This window comes from Prionailurus bengalensis, chromosome A3, assembly GCF_016509475.1.
Source record: "Prionailurus bengalensis isolate Pbe53 chromosome A3, Fcat_Pben_1.1_paternal_pri, whole genome shotgun sequence".
In the NCBI taxonomy this organism is placed as follows: domain Eukaryota; kingdom Metazoa; phylum Chordata; class Mammalia; order Carnivora; family Felidae; genus Prionailurus; species Prionailurus bengalensis.
The window spans coordinates 119,295,357-119,308,883 of NC_057354.1; the positions used below are offsets into that span (position 1 = coordinate 119,295,357).

Consider the following 13,527-nt stretch of genomic DNA (forward strand, 5'->3'; position numbering starts at 1 on the left):
ATTGTAGTGTCGGAACTTCCTTCCCCTTTAAGGCCGAATGATATTACATTGTATGTGTATATCACATTTTACTTATCCATTTGTCTGTTGATGGACACAAGTTGCTTCCACGTTGTAGCTACTATGGATAGGACTGCACTGAACATGGGTATACAATTTGAGATCTTGCTTTCAATTCTTTTGGGTATTGCTGGATCATATGGTCAGTCTATTTTAAACTTTTTTTTAGGAGCCTCTATACTTACTGTTTTCCATGGCAGTTGTACCATTTTGCATTCCCACCAGAGGTGCACAAGACTTCCAATTTCTCCACGTCCAACCAACACTTGTTATTTTGTTTTTGTTTTGTTTTACTAGTAGCCATCCTAATGGACATGAGGTGGTAAATTGTGGGTTTTGTTGGTATTTGTCTAATGGTTAGTGATACAGAGCATCTTTTCATGGGCTTATTGGCCATTAATAATATCGCTGTTGGAAAAATGTCTATTCAAGTCTTTTGCCCATTTTTGAATCACGGTATTTTTTTTTGTTTGTTTGTGTTTGAGTTTCGGTTCCCTGTATGTTCTATTAGTCCATTAGCCCATTATCAGATATGATTTGCAAATATTTTCTCTTTCTGGGGGTTGCCTTCTAACCCTGTTGATAGTGTCCTTTGATGCACAAAATTCTGAATTTTCATGAAGCCCAATTTGTCTATTTTTCTTTTCTGTTGCCTGTGCCTTTGGTGTCATATGCAAGAAGTCACAAATCCAATGTCATGAAGATTTTATCCTACATTTTCTTCTAAGAATTTTATAATTGTTGCTCTTACTGTTAGGTCTTTGGTCCGTTTTGATTTTTCTAGATGGTGTTAGGTGAGGGTCCACCTTCATTCATTTGCAGGGGAATATCCAGTTTTCCCGGCAACATTTGTTGAAGAGACTGTCTTTTCCCCACTGTTGGAAATCATTTGGCCATATATGGAAGGGTTTATTCCTGGGCTATCTATTGTATCTTATTTCATTGGTTTGTCTGTCTTTATGCCAGTGGTCATTTGAACCACTCTCCTACTGAAGATAACTGAAAAAAAAAATGGACAAATGTATTTTTTTCTTAAAAGCATTAAACTGCTAACAAGATAGCGATTGTTAGTCATTACTGATCCAAGATCAAAGAGAGGTTGGAAATCTAGAGATGAGCTTAACAGCAGCTTTGGCCTGTTTCTCGTGGGGATGTTTGCCAGTCCTAAAAGAAGTAGCCAAGAAATGAGCCATGCTTTTGACAGCCTTGGGGGTTAGGGAGGCAAAAGGTGAAGTACAAGCTTACCAAGGTAAGCAGGATAAGTGGACTGGTTGTACCTTGGGAATAAGGTGAATGAGAAGAAATTCAGATGTGAGATAGACCTTGGCTTTGAATCATCTGGGTGCTTCAGAAAATCTCAAGCTCTAAAATGGAATTATGTTGGTTCTAAATGTTTAGTGCCTCTTGGCACCTGGTAGGAAACAAAACAAAACAAAAAACAAATGCTCTCTAGAGAAAGATCTCCTTCTAAGTTTCAGATTATTTCCTCATATAGATGTGTCAGTCATACTATCAAATGTAATCAAGCACCAAAGAGAAAAAAGCAATGAGTGAGCATCAACAGAAAACACAAATAGAAACAGATCCACAGGGACCCGTTATCAGACACAGTCTGCAAGGCACTGTGCTTACTATGCTAAAAGATATAAAAACCAAGCTCGACATTTTCAGCAGGGAACCAGGAACCATTATGAAAAGTGACATGACAGCCTGGCTGGCTCAGCTGGTAGGGCATGTGATTCTTGACCTCGGGGTTGGAGTTTGAGCCCCATGTTGGGTGTAGAGACTACTTAAAAATAAAATACAATGTGACATCACAATTTTAAAAACAGCCAAATAGAAATTCTAGAACAGAAAAATACAGTAACTGAAATTAAGATATCGGTCAGCTTTAAAAGTGGATTAGACATAACTGAAAGGAAATCAATTAATTCCAAGTTAGGGCAGAAGGAACAATGAGGTGTGCAGCACTGATAGACAAAACGACGAAAGGCAGAGGCGGGAAGGAAACTTGGAGGATGTGGTGATAAAGTCTGGCAGGCAGAAAACCTGTGACCCAGAAAGTGAAGAGAGAGAATGGTGAGAGAGGCATTATTTGAAGAGTAACGGTTGAGAATTTTCCAAAATTGATGAAAAGACATCATTCGCTATCCAGGAAGCCCAATGAATGCCAAGCTAGATAAATAAAAGGAAGTCCACACAGAAGACAGGTCATAATGACATTGCAGAATACCAAAAGCGCAGAAAAATCTTTTAAGGAGAGATAAGTCAGAAAAGTAACACTGGCTTCAAAGGGGCAACTGTCGGACTGACGGCTGACTTCTCAACAGCAGAAACAGAACCCAGAAAACAGCGGAATCGGCTTTCTCATGCGAAGAGAGAAAATAGGTGTCGACCTACAATTCTCCAGTCAGAACCTCAACATGAACTCAAGGGATGGGGAGATGAGGAGAGAGGAAAACTAACACAATCCTAAAAGCCAGAAGGCAGATGGACAACAGAAATCGCCCCCACAAGCCCACGAGAGCGGGATCCCCAAGCCAGCAGTGGGGAAAGTCAGGACCATCACAACCCACACAGCAGAATCTTCTTAAGGCTCGACAACCGGGGGCACCGGGTCCCTCTGCGTCGGGGTGTGCACGGGGTGGGCTAGCAGAGAGGACTGGTTGCACTGTTCAGGAGGCAGCTCCCTTGGTGCTCCTCTCCTAGCACTGTCACTGGGTGACTCTCTCCCCCATCCCAGCACCAGCCTGGAGACTCATTCTCAACAGAAGAAAGAAATGAGGGTCTCTGGACCCCAGGGGAATGGGAGGCAAGGCCAGGGAGAATAAGGAAGTGTATGCAGAGCGGATTTTAAATATGGATGTCCTCACCTCTTGCAGCCAGCAGCTAGACCCAGCTAGGCCTGCCTCCTCCCCGCAGGCTGGAGGACGCTCCCGGGGGCTGCTGGTGAGCTTGAGAGAACAGGGCTGCTCAAAAAGGGCCCGGCCAACCGCCCCCCTGCCGCACGGCTGCCGGGCCGGTCTGTCTGCACACTCGGACTCCCCAGTAGCTTCCTCGTGTGCCATTCTTCATTGCAAGGGTTGTTAAACATTAAAGGAAAACCTCGCGCGAGAGACGAGAACAAAGAGGAGGGGAAAAAAAAATCAACTTGAAAGAATCAGAGACCATGTGGCAAAACAAAAACCAGTAACAAAAATATTGCATCTTGAACGTGGGCATTACACCCACAAAACCAGACTGGGACGTTGTGCAGATGAGGCCTCTGTAGGCTTCAAGCTCCCTTCTTGCCCTTTTGAGTTCTCTGAACCACAGAGGGGTTAGGAGGCGGCCAGTTGTATTCCCAGGCTCTCCTGCAGCTGCTTCTGGTTGCCAGTGGAAGATGCTGGTGGGGGCTGGAAGGTGGGAGGAAAAAGGGGAGGTTTTTCTTCTGCGGTTTGGCGGGGCCCGTGGCAGAAGCAGCAGAGGAGAAGGGCATCCTTGGGGTCAGTGGTGGCTCCAGCAGCAACGGATGGAGCAGGGGTTCCCCGAGTTACTGGTCAGTAAGCAGCAGGTGCGGCTTACACGGCGCTGGTGGGGGTGCTTCCGGCAGAGCACCCGCGGTGGGGGCTGTGGATGCCAACAGCTTCCTGATCTTTGGGTAGTATCCTCTCTTCCCGGCTGCTCTTCCAGCCCTCCTGGTATTATTTAACCAGTCCTTTCCACTAAGTTCTTCTTTGTTGGAAATATCCAGGTTGGTTTCTGGGTTTTTTTTGTTTTGTTTCGTCTTTTGAGTGAACACCGATTGGGATGCTACAATAAAGAAATATTTACAAAACTAAGAGTACTTAGACATTAAAAATGTGAAAGCAGAAATAAAATTGAACGGAAAGGTTAAAGATGGTGATGGAATCACCCAGAAAAACAAACGCAGAACTCCAACAATGTTAAGTACTGTTTATAGTAAACTGTAACATTATTATATAACATTATCATGATTTAAATTACTTATTCTGGTGTTACCCTGTAAATACTACTTGGTGGGTCCTGCCTGGCGTGTGACCAGTGTTGCATGTGTGTCCTGGGTAGTACATTTTATTTATTTATTTAAAAAAAAATTTTTTTTTTTTTTTTGGAAAAACAGTTCCATGCCTGACCTGGGCTTGAACTCACAAACCCCAAAGTCAAGAGTTGCATGCGTTGCTGACTGAGCCAGCCAGGCAACCCTGCTTAGTACAATTTAAGAGAGGAGACAGTCTTCTAATTAATAATACTCTGACAAGCATTTTAAATATATTCATTGACAGATAAGCGTTATTCAGATGTCTGCATAAATAGGAATTGATGTTGAACAGGAAGAAGTTTTTCCAAAGGGCTAAAGTTTATTCAGTGATAGAACTTGGTCCTTCCCTTCAGCAGTCTTGGAATTTGGTTGCCAGGCATATCCGTGTCAGAAGTCCACCCTTGCTAATCATTTCCATCACACGCAAAATCTTAAAAGCCTACTGGTGGCGCTTTCCATTTCTCTGCAAACTTCTTACACTGCTTTCAGTTATGACAACGGAAGGGCAACGTTTTTATCTGCTCACACATACTCTACTCCACGGGAGGCAAAAACACACCCCTCAATTCTCTTGTTTAAGGAGTGGCTACTTGCAAAACAGCGTACAAATGAAGAACTGAACATTCACACATACGACACGTAGTATCTCTATACGCTGTAACTGAAACTTTGCTTTACATTTTTGCCATTAAAGAATTAGTCTAATTTTTATTCTCTCTCCGCCAAGTAGTTATAAGAAACACTTGTAAAAACTTTGAAAAGGCGCTTTACAATCCTGGAACGACAAATTCTAAAGTATAAAAATGAAGACACGTCTTCTATGATTCACAAAGAAGGATAAAATAAAACCTGCAAAGCTAGAATTTCTGAATGCCTTTGATAGGAATTTGCTAAAAGGAACCAGAACGTCAGAACTTAAAGATTTCCTATTTTAACCTGAATTGGGTTTTTAAAAAGCTACACACTTGTGGACAGGTGAAGCTCACACGAGAACTGGCCGCTGCCGCTAACGATGACAGTAACTGAGGGACAGGGACGTAAGCGCTAGGCGTGCCCGGCTCTTCCTGCAACCGATGGAAGCGGTTGGCTTTTATTTTTTTCCCTTATGTTTTAAAGAAAAGTAAATATACATGGGGCAAAAAATTTAAGCAGTACAGGAAGATCTAAAACCATAAGGAAATATCCTTTTTTCCCATAACCCAGAAAATCTGAGGTCTTCAAAATCATTCAGCAGTCATGTGAATAATTTGCAAACCGAAGTGAACCTTGGAGTCTCATTAGCTAAAAAGAACTCTGAGTCATTTGGAATGATGTTGATTTTCTCACAGATCACCTCTGTTACAGAGGAAAGCCACGTAGCCTTCTCCTTCTTAAAACAACCAGTTACAAAAGCAACATGTACCCCGCTCCGAAACAAGTCCAGGCATCTCCTTGCACTTCGTGGATCGGTTCTTGGCTCTGGACAGAGTCCCTGGTATCATCCCTGAAATTCAGGCATCACATTTGACACCAAACAAGATATTTTCAAAAGTTAAGAAAACCTCTTCTTAATCAAAACGAGTCATCTGGTCCTTGTGAGATAGAGGCTGAACTCTGACAGATTCATGTTGCCTGGTGATTACTAAATAGATAAAGATCTTTATTCAACGTTGCACAAAAGCGCATGAGCCATAGAATCCCAAGCGCTCAAGCTAAAACCAAGTCAAACCTTTCCTAGAGAACAAAGGGAAGGTGAGACAGCAAGGGACCAAGGATGGAAACTCCTTCAGAGGAACTCCCATCCTGGCGATGAGATGCTGGGTGCTTCCTCCCCAGAGAGCGCTCTCTCTGGCAAGCAGGAAAGGCTTACAGAGACAGGTGGCGGGAGCTCAGCCAAGCCCTTCCTGAATGCCTCGGATCCTCCTGGCCAGCTGCACATCCTTCGGGAAGAGAGTAACGCGGCCGGCATGTAAGGAGAGAAGATAGGCGTCCTCAAAGAGATGAACCAGAAATGCTTCTGCAGCCTGGGGGCAGAAAGACAAGTCCAAAGACTGCCACATGGGAGGGAGGGAGCATGTGCTGCTGTTCTCTTGGAGCCCTGCTGCACCTTGTCTCCGAGGGCTCACGGGACTGTGTGAAAGACCGTCACAGAACGAGGGGGAACCCTGCTACCAGCAAATGAGGATCTGGCCTCCAAACCCAGGCGTTCCGTGATGCTCTCTCTCAGGAGGCAAGAGTCAGCGCATGACATTCCTCGGGCAGCCCCGTGGATTTCCAGAGTGCCTTTCTCCCATCGTCACCCAGCTGTACCTCGGCCCCCCTTCTTACCTCTTGTAGGGCCAACAGGGCCTGGGCTTGCCAGTAGAAGTCCACACCACGAGTGAATTTAACACATATCTCTCTTGCCTGTGAAGGAGTGGGGATGGTTGGGGGGGGGGGGGTAAGGGAGAAGGGGAGTGTGGGGAGGAGTGAAGAGTTAAAGAAGAGAGATTCAAGCGAAGACGGACTCTCTCCATGAGTTTCCATGAACCTTCACTTCTATTACACCTTCCTGCCCCTTAATTTTAGAACCTAAGCAGTAGCCGGTGTCAACTCCTGGGAGCTTAGGAACTGGTATGTCTCCTATCCGTGGTGGGGAGAGGGGGAGGCAATCTCCCAGGGCAGGAAGAGGGATCAAAGTGGGGATGGATGAGAGGGCTCCTATTTATACAATCCAAGAACACGGTTTCAGAGGTGGTAGGGTTAGAAATTGATTCCATGAAGAACCATAAGGAGCCCTTGGCGGATTCATGCTTTCAAAAGGTGAAGAGTCCTCTGCCAGGTTGGAGGGGAGGACCCCTAGCCATTCAGACAAGAGATGATGAGGTCCCCAATACCTGGGGGATTTAGAGAAAGAAGGCAGCACGGGGGTTGGTGGAGCTCACCAGGCGGCCAAAGGGGCTCTTCCTTAACAACAGGTCTGTGCTTTTCTGAAGCTTTCGGATCTCCTTCAGAACCCGACTTCTCCGGGGACCACGCTGACGGGAGGAAGCGCCTGAGCAAAAAAGTTCGGTCATAGAGTGTAGTGGTCAGTAGGTGGGGCCTCGCAGCCTGCCTGAGATAGGCAAACTGTCAAATCACTAGTCTGTAATATGCTCCACAGAAGCGGGCATTCCGGTCCATTATTTCCTGCCATTATCTTCAGCAACTAGAAATAGTAGTCAGATGCCAAACAGATATTTGTTCAATGAATGCGTGATCCTTTGAGGGTATTCTCTTAAACGCCAACTCTTTCATGAAGCCTCTCCTGATTCCCAGTCCCTTCCAAAATGATAGGTTACCTCCCTCCTCTGAGCCCCCTGGTACTTTGGGCATCTCTTCTACCTTTGCCATCTAGGTTGGAAACTCAGTGATTTTGTGTTCAGGTCTATTTTTAGAGCTGGAAGGAATTGGAGAGGTTATCTAGCACAACTCTCTGTCTCGGTTATCCTGAGGCTGAGAGGCGAAGACAATTAGCTAGAGCTTATGTGTGGCCAAGGAGGGACCTCAGATTTGGCATAACTCAGTGCCAGTGCTGGGTCACTGGGCTAATGGAGCCAGAGCCTTGGGCCTGGTTCCAACCACAACAAAAAAGAAAAAAAGATCTTAAAATATTCCCCAAAGTAGAGGTCAAAAAGCCAAACTCTCCGATCTGAAATTAAAAACACACGAAAAAAAATCTTCTAACTCAAGGAAACTTAATTGAAATTAGACTATTTATTTATTTATTTTAATGTTTATTTATTTTTGACAGACAGAGAGACAGAGAGACAGAGCGCGAGCAGGGGAGGGGCAGAGAGAGAGGGAGACACAGATTCCGAAGCAGGCTCCGGGCTTCGAGCTCCGAGCTGTCAGCACAGAGCCCAATGCGGGGCTCGAACTCATGAACCATGAGGTCATGACCTGAGCCGAAGTCAGATGCTCAACGGACTGAGCCACCCAGGCGCCCCTGAAATTAGACTATTTAGAAATGAATCAAAAGTCTACGTCTCAAAACTTACGAGATGCAGCTAAATAGTACGAGAAAAAAATGTACAGTCTCCAGATTGATTCTCTATTAGAAAACAAGGATGTGGGGCGCCTGGGTGGTGCAGTCGGTTAAGCGTCCGGCTTCAGCCAGGTCACGATTTCGCGGTCCGTGAGTTCGAGCCCCGCGTCGGGCTCTGGGCTGATGGCTCAGAGCCTGGAGCCTGTTTCCGATTCTGTGTCTCCCTCTCTCTCTGCCCCTCCCCCGTTCATGCTCTGTCTCTCTCTGTCCCAAAAATAAATAAACACTGGGGCGCCTGGGTGGCGCAGTCGGTTAAGCGTCCGACTTCAGCCAGGTCACGATCTCGCGGTCTGTGAGTTCGAGCCCCGCGTCGGGCTCTGGGCTGATGGCTCAGAGCCTGGAGCCTGTTTCCGATTCTGTGTCTCCCTCTCTCTCTGCCCCTCCCCCGTTCATGCTCTGTCTCTCTCTGTCCCAAAAATAAATAAACGTTGAAAAAAAAAATTAAAAAAAAAAAAAAAAGAAAGAAAACAAGGATGTTAAAAGACAGCTAAGTGTTCAACTCAAGTGTTAACAACAGAATTATTAAAATAAACCAAAAGAAGACAACCAAATATTCAAGATAATAAAATAAATTAATGAAAAAGAAAATAAAACAAAAAACAATACTGTTGCTAGGTCAATAAAAACAAGGACCAACAAAAATGAATGAACCTCTCATAAGCTGAACAAAGAATGAAAAAAAAAAACAAAAAACCATGAAAATGAACATCTTGAAGGATAAAATTGTTTCAGAAATGTTATTCAAGGGGCATCTGGGTGGCTCAGTCGGTTGAGTGTCCGACTTCGGCTCAGGTCATGATCTCGCAGCTCGTGAGTTTGAGCCCCACGTCTGGCTCTGTGCTGACAGGGCGGAGCCTGGAGCCTGCTTCAGATTCTGTGTCTCCCTCTCTCTCTGCCCCTCCCCACTTTGTGCTCAGTCTCTGTCTCTCAAAAAATAAGTAAACATTAAAAAAAAAAAAAAAAAGAAATGTTATTCAAGGTCCAGTCAAGGAGAGAGAAGCAAACCAAGTAGTTCTGTGGAAGGGATTTCATAGTGAACTAATTACAAAGTGTTAGAAGAGCTGCATGAGCAGATGGGGACAGTGAGACAATCCAGAGACGCCTGTGCCACACAGCTGGCCCTGGAGACTTTATCTCTGGTGGTGGGGGATGTGGGTCAGAGAAACAGGGGCAGTGTCCAGGGGACTGGGGACATTTAGGAGAAAGAGGGAGGCCTCAACTTCAGGAGTCAAGCTGCTGGCATCTGCCTCTCCCGACCACTGGTCCACAATCCACGGTCATCTGGAGGCAGCCTTTAACAGACCGGCGCAGCAGTCGCAGAGAATGGAAAGATTAGCACAACTAGGTATCACCCGTGCAAGAAGGACAACACCGCGGGAGGAACCGAGCTCAACAAATAACCAATGCTGGAGGAATCTGAGTGAATAGAGAAAAAAGACTTTGAGAGCCATATATGTAACAACCTCAGAGGGGTAAGAGAAGGCATGTAATCTATGTCCCAGAACAAGCGGTTATGAAAATGCTCATGGGAAAGATCCCGTGATCTTTTTTTTTTTTTTAATTTTTTTTTTTTCAACGTTTATTTATTTTTGGGACAGAGAGAGACAGAGCATGAGCGGGGGAGGGGCAGAGAGAGAGGGAGACACAGAATCGGAAACAGGCTCCAGGCTCTGAGCCATCAGCCCAGAGCCTGACGCGGGGCTCGAACTCACAGACCGCAAGACTGTGACCTGGCTGAAGTCGGGCGCTCAACCGACTGCGCCACCCAGGCGCCCCTATCCCGTGATCTTTAAGCGGTTAAAGATCATGGGAAAGAACTGGGATTAAATATTCAGTAGTTGGGGGGCACCTGGCTGGCTCCGTCTGTAGAGCATCTCGATCTCATGGTTGTGAATTTGAGCCCCTTGTTGGGTGTGGAGCCTACTTTTTTTTTTTTTTTAAACATTTATTTATTGTTGAGAGACACAGAGAGACAGAGCATGAGCAGGGGAGGGGCAGAGAGAGAGGGAGACACAGAATCCGAAGCAGGCTCCAGGCTCTGAGCTGTCAGCACAGAGCCCGACGGGGGTTCAAACCCATGAACCGCGAGATCATGACCCCAGCCGAAGTCAGATGCTTAACTGGCTGAGCCACCCAGGTGCCTTCGTGGAGCCAACTTTCAAAAAAAAAAAAAAAAAAAAATTCAACAGTTGGGTCTGGCAATGCCAACATAAGGAGTTGGGATTTGATCCTAAATAACAGGGAGCTGAGGGAGTCGGAGAGGTGATCTCCTTACATTTTAAAGAGGAGTCCACCTGCAGTGTAAGGAAAGAACTGAAAAGAGACAAGAGTGGAAGTGGAGTGCAGTCAGGTTAGGGTGCTGGTGGCTGGGACTAGCTGGTGGGAGCAGAGATGACAAGTGGTGCGATTAAGGATGTGATCTGGAGGTAGAATTGCTGGAGCTTACTTGTATACGGGGACAAGAGAAAAGAATGTCTCCCAGGGTTCTGGCTTGAACAGCTGCGGGTGGGGATCGTGCCTGTGCCATTTGCCGAAATGGGGAAAGCCAGGGATGCAGAGGTTGGAAGGGAGTAATCAAAAGTTCGGCTTCAGATTGGCTGCGCCAGACGTAACCACGAGCTCTCAGGCAGAAAGGCAGCTGGACACGGGGATGTGGAGTCAGAGGAGAGATCTGGGCTGGACACGTAAATGTGAGCGCCGTCTGTAGGGGTGGTACTGCCGGACGCGGTGGCGCGCGCCTGTAGTCCCAGCTACTCGGGAGGCTGAGGCAGGAGGATCGCTTGAGCCCAGGAGTTCTGGGCTGTAGTGCGCTATGCCGATCGGGTGCCCGCACTAAGTTCGGCATCAATATGGTGACCTCCCGGGAGCGGGGGACCACCAGGTTGCCTAAGGAGGGGTGAACCGGCCCAGGTCGGAAACGGAGCAGGTCAAAACTCCCGTGCTGATCTGTAGGGGTGGTATGCAGAGCCACAGGACGGGATGAGACCACATGGGGGGCCGGGGGGCGGGGGTGGGGTGGGGAGAAAGGAACCGGACAGCAAGGAAGTCCAACATCAAGTTGTTAAAGAGGGGACACAGACAGTGAAATACACCAAGCAGGAACTGCAGGGTGTGTGGGTCACGGATGCCAAGGGGATAGAGTGTTTCCAGGAGAAAATGGCCCGCTGTGTCCAATGCTTCTCGGAGCAAGAAAAGGACACAGGCATGTCTATTGGATTTAGCAACACTAAAGTAGCTGGTGACCCTGACAAGAGGACTTCAAGTGCACTAGAAGGGAGGGAAGTAGTTGTGAGGGGGTCAGACTGGAATGGATTCAAGGGTGCCTGGGAAGAGGGGAGACACACGTGTGTGTACTCTTACATCTGGCTATTTCTAAAAAAGATAGCTATGAAAGGCAGTAGAGAAAAATGGGGAGTATGCGAGAGGCAGGGAAGGTAGGGGCAGGAAACACCCCTGCCCTTTTTCTTTAGACAGAGCATTTGTGGAATGCCAATGTGGGGAGTAAGAATGTAATTCTAAATGCAGGTGGAGAGGATAAGAGAAAGCCCAGGGACGGAGAGAGAAAAATATGACCAAAAGCCCAGGCAGCAGGAGTGGTTTTTTACTAGGAAGGGGATACGTGGGTTCTCTGCTGTGAGAAGACAAGGGAATCCAGTCTGGAGGCTTCTTATTTCCTCAGTGAGGCAAGCATGAGACCAGGTCATCATCAGCTGAGCGTGAGTGGGGCGGGGGGCGGCTGGAGTTGTAGGAATTTGAAGAAGAAAAACAAAGGTGTGGAACAGTCACTGGGGAGAATGGAAGAGCCGGACTGCCAGACAAGTGCAGGGGGACTGCCAGGAAGCGTGGAGATAAACCAGGCGCAGCAGGATGCTTCCATACCACAACGCAACAGCAAACACACTTAACAGCACCCTGTTAAAATCGGGAACCGGACAAGGATGGCCAAAACGCTGCTCGTATTTCAATACTAATCTCAGGGCCTCCTTAGTACAATACGCTACGAAATAAAACGTGTAAAAATGAAAAAGGAGACTCAGAGGTCCTTATCTGCAGGTAATATAATAGCCTACTTAAACATTTCAGTTGAAGTAACTGAACGCTAGTTAGAACTAACGAGAGAAGTCAGCAAGTTGCCTGGATGCAAAGGTTATTAACGTTCAGGAAAGAAAATAACCCAGAATATATTTTTTTCACCCTGCTCTTAACTGTGTGGCAGAAGACAAGTAAAGCAGTTGTTGCCACAAAGGCACAGCTCTCGCCCTGTGGGTCTGCCACCCACCAGACCTCAGTACAGAAACAGGACCACAGACCAGTCTTCCTTCCCAGCCCGTGATCTCAGGAAGAGAACAAGGCGAGAGCACTCTACTTAAGGCCCAACACAGCCCTCAATGAAGAAAAAACAAAAATACATACAATACCTGGAAGGGCACCTTCTAAAAGTACAATAGTTCTTTGAAATGGTCACAAAAAGCAGACAAGAACTTTGCAATTTAAAAAAGCACAAACACTTATTTTTTTAAACTCCTGTCTGCTGGAGCAAGCCGTGTGTGACCCTGTTCAAGTTACCCGGCCTGCCCGCGCGTCAGTTTTCTCGTCTGTAAAATGGGCACACTATACAGTTGAGGTAATTCACGTAAAGCGTTGAACACAAGGTCTAGTTGGTGGTAAGTGCTCCATAAATCCTAGTAGTAAGAATTAATATTAGGAGCCAGGCCGCCTGGGCCAGCCCTTTCTCCCCCTCGGAACTGCTTTCCCCGGTTCCTCGCTGGGCCTGCACTGGGCCGGCCCGAGGCTGTGCCCGCCCGCAGAGGAGCGCCAGCCGGAGACTCGAACCCCGGACTCCGCCCGCGAGCTCGGTGTTCTGCTCCGTGAAATGGGCACGCGGATGCGGCCGTGCCCACCCCTCACCCCGGCTGCTCGAGGGCGAGGGGCCGCGGCCGGTTACCTAAGGAGGGGCCCCGCCGGGGGGGGCTGGGGGTCGGGCTCGCGGGGCGCCTCTTCGGGACTTCGGGCTTGCGGCTCCGGCGGCGCGGGCCCATGGCGGGCGCGGAGGGTGGCTGCCCCGCGGCTCCTTCTCGGCCTTCGGGGTCCGGGGACAGAGGCTGGCGTCCGGGAGAAGCCCGGGAGCGTCCTGGCCGCGTGCCCCGACGGGGTGCGTGCTCGGCCGCTCCCGGCGCCTCCGCGGTTCCAAGTTCCCGCACCACTGATTCACTGGCGGCGTTTTTTAAAACCCGAATTCAGCAACTCTTAGTGGCTGCCTCTGGAACGCCCCTGGCGCAGAGCGACTGCGGAGAGGACCAATCAGGGCACAGGACGGAAGGCTAGCGGCGCGCGGTGATAAGAGGAGAGCGCGGGGCTGTGGCGGTTCGACGGTAGGAAT

General features: G+C 47.8%; 1 protein-coding gene across 1 annotated transcript; it reads right to left on the bottom strand.

Annotated features, from left to right (window-relative positions):
* Window positions 1–3,981: 3,981 nt before the first annotated feature.
* Window positions 3,982–13,367, bottom strand: CENPA (centromere protein A). The gene is made up of 4 exons (XM_043604344.1): window positions 13,093–13,367; window positions 7,006–7,115; window positions 6,410–6,487; window positions 3,982–6,105 (listed from the first exon to the last, which is right to left on the bottom strand). The coding sequence occupies exons 1-4, from the start codon at window positions 13,184–13,186 to the stop codon at window positions 5,971–5,973; spliced, it is 417 nt and encodes a 138-aa protein (XP_043460279.1). The 5' UTR covers window positions 13,187–13,367; the 3' UTR covers window positions 3,982–5,970.
* Between the last annotated feature and the right edge of the window lie 160 nt (window positions 13,368–13,527).